At 42.7% G+C, this 16,635-nt stretch overlaps 1 protein-coding gene across 3 annotated transcripts in view; it reads left to right on the plus strand.

The window, feature by feature from the left end:
* Positions 1–595: 595 nt before the first annotated feature.
* rab3ip (RAB3A interacting protein (rabin3)) overlaps positions 596–16,635 on the plus strand; it is a 37,199-nt gene continuing 21,159 nt past the window's right edge. For 2 of the 3 annotated variants that reach the window (XM_055650717.1, XM_055650718.1), the window contains exon 1: positions 596–923. In XM_055650717.1, the coding sequence (XP_055506692.1) occupies positions 611–923 (313 nt within the window). In that variant the 5' untranslated portion in view covers positions 596–610. The remainder of the gene's footprint in view (positions 924–16,635) is intronic. The other variant, XM_055650719.1, reaches the window with a different exon arrangement.

Here is a 16,635-nt window from a genome sequence, read left to right on the forward strand (position 1 = left end):
TTGTGTGAATGTTATTTGGACACTTAGGCTATTTAAAAATGTTAACATTTTCTTAAGAAATGGATAGATGTTTAGATCTAGTAATTGAGTTTTGTAATTAGCTACAATTAGGTAACTAACTAATTATATGCTTTAATTTCAGGTCATCCAAGTAAGATTGTTTCATATTTGTTTCAGAATGCTTCAATCTATAATAACTGAAAATTGCATTTAGTTCTCATAATTTTTAAGAAAGTTATGGGCTTTTGACTGTCCTCGATCACAGCTTTTGAGTTAAGTCAATGGAAAAGCAATAGGGAACAAGATGCTAATTTCAGAGTATGAAAATTGCCATAACTGTTTTAACACTGAAGATATGAAAGTGAATTAGGTGTCAAATTAAACTTCTTTTTATGCTTTATCTGATGGGATAAATTGCAGACTTGATTTTTTAAATCTCAAAATATTGTAACATTGCTACAATATAATTCAGGTGTGCAGCTCTCACGAGGTGCATGCTTACAGCAGTCGTGAGTTTAATTAATTCAGATGCATGCACAAGATTTATTCCCCATGTTAGACATGCACATCAGTGAGAAGATCAAAGTCCTATAGCGGATCTTTGGTGAGGATGCAGCGTGGACGCGCACCCGCAGACGAGGCCAGCCGGCCTTATGGCCGGCGCTGCGCAGCCGCAGAAGAAACCTGCCTGCCTGGCAGCCGGCGCCGCGCAGCCGCAGTGGCCGGCTGGAGGTGCAAGTGTCGGAGCCGGGGAGAAGCTGGGCAAAGTTGGGCGCGTACCGGCCGGGATGTGGACAAGGTGGGCGCAGTGACCGAATGGGCGGGGGAGCTCAGGAAAACAATCATCAACTACCGCATTGCACCGTTGGACCCCCTCTGTCCTTCGGTTCGAGGTGCAGGTTTCACAGCTGGTCGAGCGTCAGGTGAGAAATGGCCGTGACGTTAAATAAAAAGCCGATGTTTAGATCAAGTGTGTGGCGGCTTCCATCGCCGCTGGCGCCGGCCTGCTGACGTCCCTCGCGGATCCAGGCGCGTCGCGCGACCAACCGTTTTAACGACTCGACGTTCCATTATTTTCGAACTTTACTTGAAGGGGGAATGGCGGGGTTCTGATTTTATGAATGGGCCGGCGGTCACGTGACAGCGGGCTGCGAGCCCCCCAGCTGTGCACCTGGAGATTGATACCTGTGCTGGTCGCAAGGTGCAACCTGCCTCCCGGCCTTGCTGCATGGTCAACTCACTCGCTGAGGCTAGCTGCGTACAGACAGGGTTTTATTTTTGTGCGGAAATCGATTTCACTTGCAGTCCAGGTACTGAGAAAGCACAATCGAAACATTCAGCAATTCCCAGATGGAAACCCTCTACAGATTGAGTGGAGGGGAATGTGTGGAAAACAACCCTCGTCCGTTTCTTCAAACAAAACGAGACTCTGTGAAAGAAGTGGGTTGTATATCGTCAAGAGATTTTCATTTAATCCAGTGACCATTGTGGAATTATCCGCATGGATTAAGAGAATTGATGTAGCGTCGGTTTATTGCGTTATAATAGAAGGCGATTTTTATTTGGCTCCGTTACAAATATAATGTAAATTCCCCCAATTTGTTATTTTTCTCGAGCAGATACACTATTTGTTTAGACATCCTGTACAAAAGATTATTTTCAATCAATTAGATTAAAACAGTTCGATCTCTTTGATTCTGCATCTACTGTCATAATTGTCATCTGTCATAGCTTCTGCATCCACTGTACGTTTACATGTTTACACTCGAGAGTTGAATACAATATTTGCTACAAAACACCAAGTGCTGGAGGAACTCAGTGGGCCAGGCAGCCTCTGTGGAGGCATTCCAGCATCTGCAGTTTCTTGTCCTCAGAATTTGCTAATTAACCAACTAGTTGTCTGATTTCCCACATTTAATTTTTTTATAAACTTAAGTATAAATGCATTTCTTCTTTTGGATCATCGTTTGCTTTACTCATGTGAAACTCCTATATTACTTTCATCTGTTACTTCTAACTTATGGAACAATAGTTGTATTTCCATTTATTTGGGTTGATCAAAAAACAAAGTGCCGGAGGAACTGCTGAACTCCAGGCAGCTCCTGTGGAAGGCAGTGGACAGACAGTGTTTTGGGTTGTGACCCTTCTTCAGACTGGTCACCCGACAGATCCACTGAGTTCCTCTAGCACTTTGTTTTTTTTTTGCTCAAGATTCCAGCATCTTACAGTGCCCTCCATAATGTTTGAGACAAAGACCCCATCATTTATTTATTTGCCCCTGTACTCCATTTTTTACTCCAATTTGAGAATTGTAATAGAAAAAAATCACGTGGTTAAAGTGCACATTGTCAGATTTTATTAAAGGGTATTTATACATTTTGGTTTCACCATGTAAAAATTACAGCTGTGTTTATACATCGTTCCCCCATTTCAGGGCACCATAATGTTTGGGACTCATGACTTCACAGGTAATTTTAATTGATCAGGTGTGTTTAAATGCCTCCTTAATGCAGGTTTAAGAGAGCTCGCAGCACCTAGTCTTTCCTCCAGTCTTTCCATCGCCTTTAGAAACTTTTATTGCTGTTTATCAACATGAGGCCCAAAGTTGTGCCAATGAAGCCATTATGAGTGAGAAACAAGAATAAAACTCAGAGACATCAGCCAAACCTTAGGCTTATCAAAATCAACAGTTTTGAACATCATTATTCAGATTCAGATTCAGATTCAATTTTAATTGTCATTGTCAGTGTACAGTACAGAGACAACGAAATGCATTTAGCATCTCCCTTGAAGAGCGACATAGCAAACGATTTGAATAAACAATAATAAGTGTCCGGGGGGGGGGGGTGGTGATTGGCAGTCACCGAGGTACGTTGTTGAGTAGAGTGACAGCCGCCGGAAAGAAGCTGTTCCTCGACCTGCTGGTTCGGCAACGGAGAGACCTGTAGCGCCTCCCGGATGGTAGGAGGGTAAACAGTCCATGGTTGGGGTGAGAGCAGTCCTTGGCGATGCTGAGCGCCCTCCGCAGACAGCGCTTGCTTTGGACAGACTCAATGGAGGGGAGCGAGGAACCGGTGATGCGTTGGGCAATTTTCACCACCCTCTGCAATGCCTTCCGGTCGGAGACAGAGCAGTTGCCATACCATACTGTGATGCAGTTGGTAAGGATGCTCTCGATGGTGCAGCGGTAGAAGTTCACCAGGATCTGAGGAGACAGATGGACCTTCTTCAGTCTCCTCAGGAAGAAGAGACGCTGATGAGCCTTCTTGATCAGAGTAGAGGTATTGTGGGTCCAAGAGAGGTCATCGGAGATGTTGACTCCCAGGAACCTGAAGCTAGAAACACGTTCCACCTCCGTCCCGTTAATGTGGATGGGGGTGTGCGTGCCGCCTCTGGACTTCCTGAAGTCTACAATGAGCTCCTTGGTCTTCTTGGAGTTAAGGGCCAGGTTGTTGTCAGCGCACCATGCTGCTAAGTGCTGGACCTCCTCCCTGTAGGCCAGCTCATCGTTGTTGCTGATGAGGCCAATCACCGTTGTATCATCTGCATACTTGATGATGGTGTTAGTACCATGTACAGGTGTGCAGTCATAGGTGAAGAGGGAGTAGAGGAGGGGGCTCAGCACACAGCCCTGTGGAACGCCGGTGTTCAGGGTGAGGGTTGAAGAGGTGTGCTTGTCTAACCTCACAGACTGGGGTCTGTTGGTTAGAAAGTCCAGTATCCAGTTGCAGAGGGAGGGGTCGATGCCTAGGTTACCGAGTTTGGTGATCAGTTTTGATGGTATAATGGTGTTGAATGCTGAGCTGTAATCGATGAACAGCATTCTTACGTAAGTGTCTCTGTTGTCGAGGTGGGAGAGGGCGGTGTGAAGTGCCGTTGAGATGGCATCCTCCGTACTCCTGTTCTTGCGGTAGGCAAACTGATAGGGATCCAGTGTGGGGGGTAGGCAGCTTTTGAGGTGTGCCAGGACCAGCCTCTCGAAGCACTTGGTGATGATGGGGGTAAGTGCAACTGGGCGGAAGTCGTTGAGGCTTGCCGCAGTGGAGTGTTTTGGCACTGGCACGATGGAGGTGGTTTTAAGGCAAGTGGGGACAACTGCTTGGGCAAGTGACAGGTTGAAGATGTCAGTCCAGACGCATTATGAAGAAAGGGAGCACTGGTGAGCTTACTAATCGCTAAGGGACTAGTAGGTCACGGAAGACCTCCACAGCTGATGACAGAGGAATTCTCTCTATATTAAAAGAAAAATCCCCGAACACCTGTCCGACAGATCAGAAACATTCTTCAGGAGATTGGTGTGGATTTTTCAATGACCACTGTCCGCGGAAGACTTCATGAACAGAAATACAGAGGCAACACTGCAAGATGCAAACCACTGGTTAGCTGCAGAAATAGGATGGCCGGGTTACAGTGTGCCAAGAAGTACCTAAAAGAGCAACCACAGTTCTGGAAAATGGTCTTGTGTACAGATGAGACGAAGACTAACTTATATCAGAGTGATGGCAAGAGCAAAGTATGGAGGAAAGAAGGAACTGCCCAAGATCCAAAGCATAATCACCTCATCTGTGAAACATGGTGGTAGAGGTGTTATGGCCTGGGCATGTATGGCTGCTGAAGGTACTGGCTCACTTATCTTCATTGATGATAGAACTGCTGATGGTAGTAGCATAATGAATTCTGAAGTGTACAGACACATTCTCTCTGCTCAAGTTCAAACAAATGCCTCAAAACTCATTGGCCGGTGGTTCATTCTACAGCAAGACAATGATCCCAAACATACTGCTAAAGGAACAGATGATTTTTTCAAAGCTAAAAAATGCTCAATTCTTGAATGGCCAAGTCAATCACCCAATCTGAACCCAATTAAGCATGCCCTTTATATGTAGGAGAGAAAACTGGAGGGGACTAGCCCCCAGGCAAGCATAAGCTAAAGATGATTGTAATACAGGCCTGGCTGAGCATCATCAGAGAAGACACCCAGCAACTGGTGATGTCCATGAATCGCAGACTTCAAGCAGTCATTGTTTTCACTGTTTCGCCATATTCATGACAATGACGAATCAATACCAACATTGAATTTATACTGTATGGATAAAGATTCAGATTCAGATTCAATTTTAATTGTCATTGTCAGTGTACAGTACAGAGACAACAAAATGCATTAGACAACGAAATGCATAAACAGTATTGAAGGCCAACAGACAATGCACTGACAACACCAAATCAAAATAGGAGACATGCAATGCCCTCCATGATGGTTGAGACAAAGACCCATCATTTATTTACTTGCCTCTGCTCCACAATTTGAGATTTGTAATAGGAAATAAAAAAAACCACATGTGGTTAAAGTGCACATTATCAGATTTTAATAAAGGCCATTTTTACACATTTTGGTTTCACCATGTAGAAATTACAGCAGTTCCCCCATTTCAGGGCACCATAATGTTTGTGACGCAGCAATGTCATGTAAATGGAAGTAGTCATGTTTAGTATTTTGTTGCTGATCGTAGGTGACAATACCCCTTTTCCCCCACGACTATTCTCCCCACATTCCAATTCTACAACACACGTACACCAGTGTAAGTTTTTTTTTACATTGGCTAAATAGCCCACTAACCTGTATATCGTTGGCATGTGAAAGCAACAAGAGTAAACCCTGGTAACCATAGGAACCGCACCAGAGGGCATGATTGCACCCAGATTACTAGAGCGTGAGGGAGTAGCTACCCTAGTTTCACCACTGTGCAGCCACTATCGTGTGCTGATCGTAGGTGACAATGCACTCATTTTCTAGCTATCTCCATCTCCTTGGAAATATAGAGGAGTACATTTTGGCTCATTTAGTGGATGGCCAACTCGGAACAATCACATTCCTGCACTAATTTTCCCTGAAGTGTATTTTACCCATGTTCCCAATTCTCTTTGATTGCCCTCAATGTGTTCATGCCAACAGTTGATCACACTAATTCTATATTATCCCACTTTCTTATGCATTTCTTACACACCGTGGGGTAATTTAGAGGCCGATTAACCTACAAACGTCTCTGGGATGTGTGAGGAAGCTGGAGCACCCAGAGGAAACCCACCCAGTCACAGGGAGAATGTGCAAACTCCACACAGACCGTGTCTGAGGTTTGGGCTGTGAGACTTCAGCTCTACCAGCTACGTCACTGCTTCTCCTGAAGGACTAAGTGTTGTTTAAGTCGAACAAAGTGTTGTGGACTGCTTTCAATTTCTAATGAGTTGTGATTGGAATTACATTTTGTGATCGTGAACATCTTCATTTCTGATTATGGTGGGAGGAAGATAATGACATTGTTTTTAAGTAGGCAAGCTGTAGCTGCTCATAGCTAGATGGTTGTTGTTTCACATTTCATTGATTGAGCTATCCCATCAGTACATTTCCACCACTTGTTTTCCATGTAACCTATTCTGTTAAATGTTCTGACATATCTTTCACTGAAGACAGAATCTGTGTCTAATAAATGTATCACCAGCACATCTTTGAGGATGTGGGAGAAAAATTGAGCACTTTGGGAAACCCATAGTCACAGGAAGAGCATGCAAACTTCTCGAAGATAACAGCTGAGGTCAGAATTGATCCTGGGTTGCCGCAGTGAGGTGGCAGCATACCTGGTGTGGCTGCTGCTGTTCCTGGCATGTAATTCTGGAATCATTACACCAGTTTATGTTCACTGGCTTCAGTGAGCATTGTGTCAGGCTTTGAGGTTATAAATTGTGGTGGAATACATGTGTGCTGCTTGTCATCGTTGCATCTCGGGCATGTTATTTAACATGAATATTATGTCACATAAAGCAATGATATACCAATATCTTTAATCTAGTAATTCAATGTAAAATGCTAAATTGATAAATTAAGTTAACACCCAATGCATTCACCTGCCCTGAAACAAAATAATATCTTGTGGTTCTGTCATGACTGTAAGTAGGTGAAAAATAAAATTCAATTTTAGAGAGTGGAGACACAGGAACTGCAGATGCTTGAATCTTTCGCAAAACACAAAGTGCTGGAGGAACCTAATGGGCCAGGCAGCATCTGTGAACGAAATGGACAGATGATGTTTTGAGGTGGGACCCTTCTTCAGATCAGTCTGAAGAGGTCCAGATGTTTCAGCTAGATTCCTGCTTTTGACTCCATTGTGTCATCTGGTTTTGCCTCATCTGATTTGGCTTTGGTTAATGATTTTGTTGCCAATAAACTTAAATTCTTGTGCTTTCCTAGGTGGCCTCCATTTAACATTGCTGCAGAAGATTGCGCTAGTCTAAAACTCTGATGCTTATCGGTTCTGTTCACCATCACCGTCATCTTTGCTTATATAATTCATGGTTAAGGTCAAGAGGGCCTCAATATTAAAATGTTTGTCCCTTTTTTGCAAATCCTTTACAGCCTTGCCCTTTTCTATCAGCAAAACTTTCATGCTCCAATTCTTTAACAAGATCTCTGTGTTCCTCTTACTCTAGTTACTTTGTGTATCCTTCATTTTTGGTTTCTGGACCTTGCATTGCCTAGACTCCATATATCTCATCTTTTTTAAAAGTCCGAAAAGCAAATCTCTTTCACCAAACTTGTCACCCGCTATCCTGATGTTATTTTGTGTAATACGTGTCAGATTTTGTTTTTATAAAGCTGCTGCACAGCTCCTTGGAATAATGTGCATCCATTTGGGCAGCATGTAATGTCACATAATTGTTTCTGGTTTGAGAGTAAATGAAATTTTGAAATGCCTTACTGTTACTGATCGCCAATACACAACCTGATCAATTCTGTCGTCGTAACACTTCTTCAACTAAAACCACTAATCACTGTAGGTTTAGGTGCTGTAGATTTACTCGGCAGTCTGTAGTTGAACTTTATTGGGCATTTGTTCGTGTATCTTTTCCTTCAATTTAAATAAAAGCAAGTTGATTTTCCAGTTAAAAATTAAGTAGCTGTCTGAGGATTATATAAACAAACTAACAATCGTCATGATTATTATTTGAATTGTTCAATTTTAACATACAGATAGTTAGGTTGAATTTGTTCCATGCAGCAGGGTATCTGGAACTGCGGAGCCGGCAGAACCGTTCCCATAGTCAACTTCAGACACTGTTTTTTCGGGCCAGTATCTTCTCACCTGGACAGCCCAGGCGGACTGTTCTGGTCCAATGTACTCCTCTTGGAGTCTGTGACTTCCGTTGGACTGGCTGAATGAATAATCCTGTAAGGCTCTGGAACCAAGGGTGCCGGAAAATCGGTGGTGGACCAGTATTATATAAAGTTAATAGTTCTACATATTGTGTGTTATGTCCACAGATGTTTAGTTTATTTTACAACGTTCTAATTTGCCAACCTCTCACTGAGAAACTGCAAGAATTGATTTTGAGAAATGAAATTGACATATTAGCTATCAACAGTCTTGATGAGATGTACTGCTCACTTTTGGAACAATGCAACAGTTCTGCATCTGTGGTTAGAATGCTTTACAATTAACTCCGAAGAACTCTTGTGTGAATCTTAATTTTTTTTAAATTGAAAATAATTTAAAACCCCATCTTGCTAAATCTTGCGATATTGAATGGTTTAAAACCTGGTTGGAAAATGTCTTTCTTTTGAGTTCTAATTTTGCATTTGGTAATTGAGCTTTGTACTGATCCTTAAATAATTTATTCTTTTGTATGTGCTTGTAAATAAATAAAGAAGGCATCTAAGCTTGTGTGACAGCTGCCGTTTGTAGCATGTTGAAAGCAAGCAGAGATAAAGACCTAACAATATTTATTTAAAAAGTGGCCCTTGGTGACAGTACACAACAACTTAGTTTGGACGTTTTGATGTTTTGAAATAAGTTCAGTGAATTGCTACTGTTCTTTGTTTAGGAATTTTTCTAATTTTTTTCAGATAAAGGTTTTTAAATTGATAACAGATGCAACTGCCATCAATTTTTTAAAGAGAACCAGGTAGTAAGTTTATGATAACCTTGTAAATCCAAGCAAATATTGAAAATGGAGAGGAAACATCATTAATACTTTTGTAACTTGCCTGCTGCACTCACAAAAATGGACACTGACAGGTCCATGTGCCTGCGCCTATTCATTTGCTCTCAAGAACCATGTTAAATTGCTTTTGTCAGCTCATTTACAGGACCTAGGAGCATATGCAGAAATTTACATTTCAATATTTGTTTTTTGAGGGGTGTGTTAAACTGGCATGTTTACACACAAACATGTGCGCATCCTCTGTCCTCAATGATTTCAAGAGAGAAGGTTTTCTGTAATGAACCCCTCAAACCCATGTTGAACCACATTGAAACACCCAATTCTTTGGATGTCCGAAATGGATTCCAAATCTGTTAGTGCCACTTGAAGCCCTTTTTTGAAAAACAAAAAGATTTATTCTGGTAGTAAAATAGACAAAGGGATTCTCACAAATCATCCAGATTCGTATATGACATAGAAAGCTTTTCTAAGCTGTGAATGAGTAAAGCTAGACCTTGTTTCTCTGACGGGGCCACTGGACAATATGTGTGGAGCTAATGGGAGTCTTGTATCTGAGCAAACAATATTGCATACAAACACTTACCTGCTGCAGCTGAAAGTAATCTATTTAATAAAAGCTCTGGGCCTCAATGCCATTTGTAGCCGTTTGTCAATGGCTTCAATTCACATGACTGATCAAATAAAGTAGAAGAAAATCTGAGAACTCCTGCTTAGTGCCCTTCCCTCTTGATCCAGCTGGTATTCCTGCCTTGTCGATTCCTCCTTGGCACACAACCAAAAAACACCGCCAGCCTACCAGGATTACACAGAACTTTTATCTCTTTCAAATTTTGTCATAGTTATCAATAATACAAGATCAGACTGATGTACAAAAATATATTCTGGTGATCCAATTATCCTTAACTGGTCCACAATTTTGCATTTTTAGTTTAGTTTAGCAATACAGCTTGCAAGCAGGCTCTGTCCCACCGAGTCCACGCCAACCTGCAATCTCCGCATACTAACACTATCCTACACAAACTAGGGATAGTTTACAATTATACCAAGCCAATTAGCCTACAAACCTCTACATCTTTAGAGTGTGGGAGGAACACGGAGCACCCGGAGAAAACCGGAGCAGGTCACAGGGAGAACGTACAAACTTCGTACATACAGCACCCCTTGTCAGGATTGAACCCGGGTCTCTGGTGCTGTAAGGCAGCAACTCTACTGCTGGGCCACCACCACATGCTGTGACTTCATTCCCCCCCCCCCCCCCCCCCCAAGTGATCATGAATTCTATTTGTAATCTTGGAGGATGGGAAATTACATGGTATCTTTTGTTATTACTCGGTATCTTTTTATCATTTATTAATATTCTCCCAAGTGTTCACTGGTATTAATGTTCACTGGTGACAGCAAGAGCACAAAAATACCACTGGAAGACAGGATTGAACTTGGGTCGTGAAGCTGTGCAGTAGTTGATGTTTCATTTGACAGGTGTTATGTTGGTAGTTATATTTCATAAGTTATAACGATACATACATTTAAAATGCCTCATTCTGATGTTAAATAATTCATTGCAATCACTAGTATATTGATGAGCTGGGAAATATTTTTTGTATGTGTTTTCTGATCAGGGATTTATAAACCACTTGCTTTAAATTATTTGCGACCAAACTGTTCAGTTTGCTTTCAGTTTTTCCAATTCAATATGGACTTTCTGTAATAACGTTCTTTGTAGACATTCAAAATAATGTTGCTTTGTATCAAAACATTTCTGATAATAGGATTGAACACATTGATTATTTAAAAAACTAAAATTGCTGTATCTTTATCTTTATCTTTATTTATTTCGAACGATTAAAAAAAAACGAAAAGATGAAAATGAATAAATAAAAGGAAAAATATATATACATATATATATATATATATATACATAAATACATATACATGTACATATATACATACATACATATACACACATACACATATACATAACATATATGTACATACATAAATTTAAAAAATCAAAAGCCAATTTCAACATAATACACATTAGACTCGTTCGAAAAGGGATAGGAAGAAGCCTATGCTTGTCAAGTCCTACCCCCATTCTTCACCATTAACAATTTTCTATATAATTTTCAGTTAAATGTTACTGTGTTGCTATCCATTTATTTACAAATAATGGGACATTACTACAGAATAAGAGGCTGATCATTTAAAACCTGAGGTGTGTAGAAATTTCTTCTATTGTGAATCTCTGGAATTCTCTGCCCAGACGGTGGTAGAGCCCAGATCATTAAATAAATTTAAGGTGAATATAGATAAATATTTGAATGATTTGAAGTATGAAGGATCATGGTGTACCGTCATAGAAGAGGAGTTGAGGCCAGCATAGATCAGCCATGATGAGAATGAATGGCAAGGCAGACTTTGGGGGATGACTGGCCTACGCCAGCTACTATTTTCTTGTACTCTGGTGTCAAGTGTTTATGATTGGAATCAGAGTAGTTTTGTTGTATAATTCCAGCTATTGGGCCTGCTTGAGATACTGTCACTGAAATACAGGTGCACAACCTTTTATCCGGTGTTCCAGAAACCGAAAAGCTCCGAAAACCGGCCATTTTTTCCAGATGTCGTCTGCGCACCAAAGCTCGCGTTTGGCGCCAAACTTGACCCAAAATGACCCACGGTCAACCCAGGTCTGTACTACTGTAGCGGCTGCCTCCTCCCTGGAGACCGGGAGACGCTTAAACATCTGTAAATCATTGCTTAAATGTTAGTCAGTTAGTTTGGAGGGCTTTTATGTGAAGGGGGGTGAAGGGGGTAAACTTTAATTCTTAGTCCCCTACCTGGTCGGAGAGGCGGGGAGCGGTCAATGCCTTACCGGGTCGCTGTGCAGTAAGCTCCGCAGCGCTGTGGCCCGGTCTGGCGCGGGCGGCGCCGGTTGTAGCTCCGACCCCGGCAACTCTACCCCTGGCTGCGAGGCGCTCCAAATCCAGCGCGGCCCGCGGGCCCCGGACGTCCCAGCTCCGAGAATGTCGGGAGTCGGCGGCGTCGCGAGCAATGCCTTACCGGGTCGCCGTGCGGCAAGCTCCGGAGCGCTGTGGCCGCCGACACACAACATCGCGGAGCGTCGCTGGATTTGGAGCCGCGCAGCCAGGGGTAGAGTTGTCGGGGTCGGAGCTCCAACCGGCGCCGCCCGCGGCCGGACGGAGCCCCCAGCTCCGCGGCTCCAAATCCAGCGACGCTCCGCGAATGTTGGAAGAAGGCGGCCACAGCGCTCCGGAGCTTGCCGCACGGCGACCCGGTAAGGCATTGCTCGCGACGCCGCCGACTCCCGACATTCTCGGAGCTGGGACGTCCGGGCCGCGGGCCGCGCTGGATTTGGAGCGCCTCGCAGCCAGGGGTAGAGTTGCCGGGGTCGGAGCTAACAACCGGCGCCGCCCGCGGCCGGACGGAGCCCCCCCAGCTCCGCGAGGTTGGGAGTCGCCGACCAGGTAGGTAGGGGACTAAGAATTAAAGTTTCCCCCTTCACCCCTACACCACCACCACCACATAAAATCCCTCCAAACTAACTGACTAACATTTATGCAATGATTCTCCCGGTCTCCGGGGAGGAGGCAGCTGCTCCAGACTTTTCAAGCCGCCCGCGCTACCTACCTAATCTACGCTAAAAATCTTCCATTCGAAAATCCGAAAATGTCCGAAATCCGACAAGTGTCTGGTCCCAAGGCTTTCGGATAAAAGGTTGTGCACCTGTACATTGAAATTTGCTAAAATACTTGGTCAAGTTAGATGATAAGGTTTGACCAGTCTGTACAGCATGATATTGAAGAAGCAATCCTTTGGTTCATCACGGAATTTCTTCCAATCTTAATTTGGTTGTGAGGTAAAGTGCTGTTGGCATCTATGAGTACGCCTTTTTAATAATCGGTACAAAAGCTGAATTTGTTAAAATGTTTGAAGTTAATAATGTTCTTCAGCATCAGGAATGGCCCAGCAACAGTTGTGATTGCATTTATGGTTACTTGTGAATCCATTTTGCAAGTGTATAATATGTAGAAATGCTTACAGTGAAATTACTTCTGTAATATTAACGTCATAATTTTATGCAGGTCACTTAATTTAAGCATGTATTCAAGCAAATTTAAATGTATTTCAGTTAATGAAGTATTCTCCAAAGGTAATTATCAGTATATTCAGAGAAGCATATCATAATTTATACTGCAAATCTCCTTGATGTAGTTGAAATATTATTTTACACACATCAAGCTCTTAAAATGGAACACCACGGTTTCAGCAAGACAACAATGGCACAATAAACCTTTATTGAATAAAAAAAATATTTGAAACCATTGAGTTTTTTTGTAAATATGAAAATAAAATGCCAAAATGTTTATTTGGTGGTTGATATTAGTACCTCGTTGGGCAAGATTTATTTGGGAATGAATTGGTATAAACTTTGGAGATTATGAGTCACGTGTTAATATTGAATGTGAATCTCAGAGCCTCCAACTTTGCTGGCAGTAAAGGTTGAGTGATTTAATTGTCTCCGAAATACCTATGAGTGTCAGAGACATCTAAAAATAATCTATTTCAATTTACATTTATTAAATTGGAAAAAAAGGTTATGAGAGCCCATCCTAGTTTTGCTGTTAGCTGAAATCCTAATTTGGTAGAGATGATTCAAAAGCAATTATTTGCAAATGGGAGTGAGAACATTGCTACATAATGCAATTTATTTCTTTATAGCAGTGGGTGTGTACACCACATGACTTTCTTATCAATTAAACTGCAGCTGATATTCTATAACTTGCCGCAGTTCATCCTTGAACCTTGGAGTCTCTTGCTCTGCATGACTCAACAGGGCAGCAGGTAATGTGTTTACTTAGCATTTTACTGAGCATTCAAATTAATCTTCATCGAAGCTGTATGTATTTCAAATAGAAACATTACTATATAAGCAATTCACTATTTTCTGGTTTGCTTTCTTGTTGCACAGACTTCACCTGTGAAAGTTGAGTCATTAATAAATTATTGTTTCATAACTGCTATATTAGTAATCTTACATACATTTTAGAGCTGTTCATTATAATCTCCATTCTTGTTTATTTAACAACATGTTGCAGCTGGCAGTAAAAAAAATGAATATTTCATTAACAAATTTTCATCAAAAAGACATTACCTTTGTACATTACTGGGTTGCAATTAAGCGACCCACATGCCTGCACATTTCAACAACCTGCTTATGGATTCCAGTTTTTAATAGTGCAAAATATGCTTCCACTGTTGTTTAATCTTCAAGGCAAGATAATTTGAGGACAGATTTTAGGCTCAGAGGGAGAACCTTTGAAATTAATGAGGGTCTTTTTAAAAATGTCATAAAATGGGCTTCACTATACAATTGAAACATCCTACTAATTATTACCCTTCACTTCTGACATGAAAATAAATGGTTGTCATGCAGTCTGCTGACAGTGTGGTTGTTCAACGATTTTTTGAATGCTTTGTTAGTTGCTGGGTTTTCCCACTTCCTGCACTCTACAGTATAATGGTAAATTTTTCTTCATCATCCCACCCTGAAACTCGCAGTGACTGTTTTGGAATTGACGTGTAGTCCAATGTGTAAACATTGTCAATGTAGCCTTCGTAAGCTGTAGTGTGTGCAGTTTCTCCAATGAAAGCATGTGTGATCACTCACACTGACAAGAACTTATTGGATTAATAAATAAGTCGCACTGTAAAATACCTTGCTAAAATTATGCTTTGTATTATTTAAATTAGGTTCATGACCTTGTAAGCATTTAACTCCTATTCGACCAAATCTCTCCGTTAAAACTAATTTTAGATATGATAATTTCCTCAAATTTTAGAATATTATATAAATCTTAATTATGTAATGTTTAACTGCAACTTTCATATTTTGTTCTCCGTTTTCTTTCTGCGTATTCTTTATTGCAGCTGCTCAGATATTTTCATGTTCTTGGATGCCAGTGATCGTATTGAATTGATGCCTGACAAAAGCTGATAGCAGGATTTGCTGTCTCAGAGATCACAAGATTTTTGAATTGAGGGATATGGTTACTGCAGGAAAGTGCTGCTGAGATGGAAGATCAGCCACAATCTTAGGACATAGGACATAGAACAGTGCAGCACAAAAACAGGCCATGATCTCTGTGCTGACCATGATGCCAAACTAATCTCATTGCATCTGCCCAGTCTATTCATGTACCTGCCCAATAAGCAAGTTCGGTATTCCGACTGCGCGTGTCCAGGTCATGGGTCACTCGCGGTAAACATTCTCGGCGGCTGTGCTGCCGCGTGGGTGCAGACATGCGTTTCATTTGTGGTTGGGATTGGGCCCGGGTCTCCAACGATGCAAGCGCTGTTGAGTTGCTGCTGGGCCATCCCCATCCCCTCCCGGGTGTCCCGTCCCTGCCTGGGGATGTCCAGGGTGGCCCTGGGCTGGCGGGACGCTTGTCCATTGCGGTGGCGGCCCAGGCTTGCAGCTGGCGCGGATTGAAAGTGCTGGCTTCAGCTTGGCTCTGGCTGTCCCGCCGGGTTGACTGGCGCCCTGGACTGGCCGGGCGCCGACCCGTTGCAGTGGCGGCACGGGCTTGCAGCCGGCGTATACAGAAGCACTACTAATTCCACTGCTCCGGGCTGGTGTCCCGTCAGTCCTGGGCTGTCGGTTAACGCGGTGGGACGGGTAGAGTTGAGCTGGAGTTGACACTTCACTACACTGGCTGTGGGCCTGGGCTGCTGCTGGGGCGGGCCGGTGTCCCGTCTGTCCAGGGCTGCTGGTTGCCCCGGCGGAGTTGGGCTGGAATTGGCGCTTCTTCGCGCACGTGTCGGGCCGGTGTCGCCCCAGGATGGGGGATTGGGCGCTCGGGGGGGGGGGGAGAACAGGGACCAGTGATGGTTCGGCGGCGCCGGAGGCCCAGGTTCGATCCTGGCTGCGGATGGGTCGCGGGTCTGTGCATACTGCAGCACGGTTGCCACGGGTGTTTATCGCAAGTGATCTTTGACAAATCCCATGATTCTTTGCGTTTTTCAGAATACCGAACTCGCCTATTGCCTCTTAAACATTGCTATAGTGTCTTGTTTCTTCCATTTATCCTGGCAGCATGGCCTGGGCACCTACCACTCTCTGTGTTTATTTAGAAAAATACATACCGCATGAATCTTTTAAACTTTCCCCCTTTCATCTTTAACCTATGCCCTCCAGTATATATACTTTATATACTTTCATTAGGTCACCACTTGGTTTCTGACGTTCCAGAGAAACCAATCCAAGTGTGTCTAATCTCTTTACAGATAATTAATCCAGACAAAATCCTAATGAACCTCTTCTACATCCTCTCCACACCCTCCACGTTCATCCTGTAATACGGCAACCAGAGCTACACACAATTCTCCAAGTCTGAGCTAACCAAATGCAACTTTGCTCTTTTATAGGTTAACCAGGTATGTGTAAAGCCTTTATGGTGTACTTTGAAGCACCGCATTTAGGAGGAGGCATTTAGGTTTTGTGCCCATTGCACAGGTCGAACAGAAGAATCATTTTGTGTACTTGACAATCCCTTGAACTGTAATAGGATAAATGATAGCTTAGCTCTCTTTGGTGTCACTGTGCAAGGATTGTCGATTGCA

This window comes from Leucoraja erinacea, chromosome 19, assembly GCF_028641065.1.
Source record: "Leucoraja erinacea ecotype New England chromosome 19, Leri_hhj_1, whole genome shotgun sequence".
In the NCBI taxonomy this organism is placed as follows: Eukaryota; Metazoa; Chordata; class Chondrichthyes; order Rajiformes; family Rajidae; genus Leucoraja; species Leucoraja erinaceus.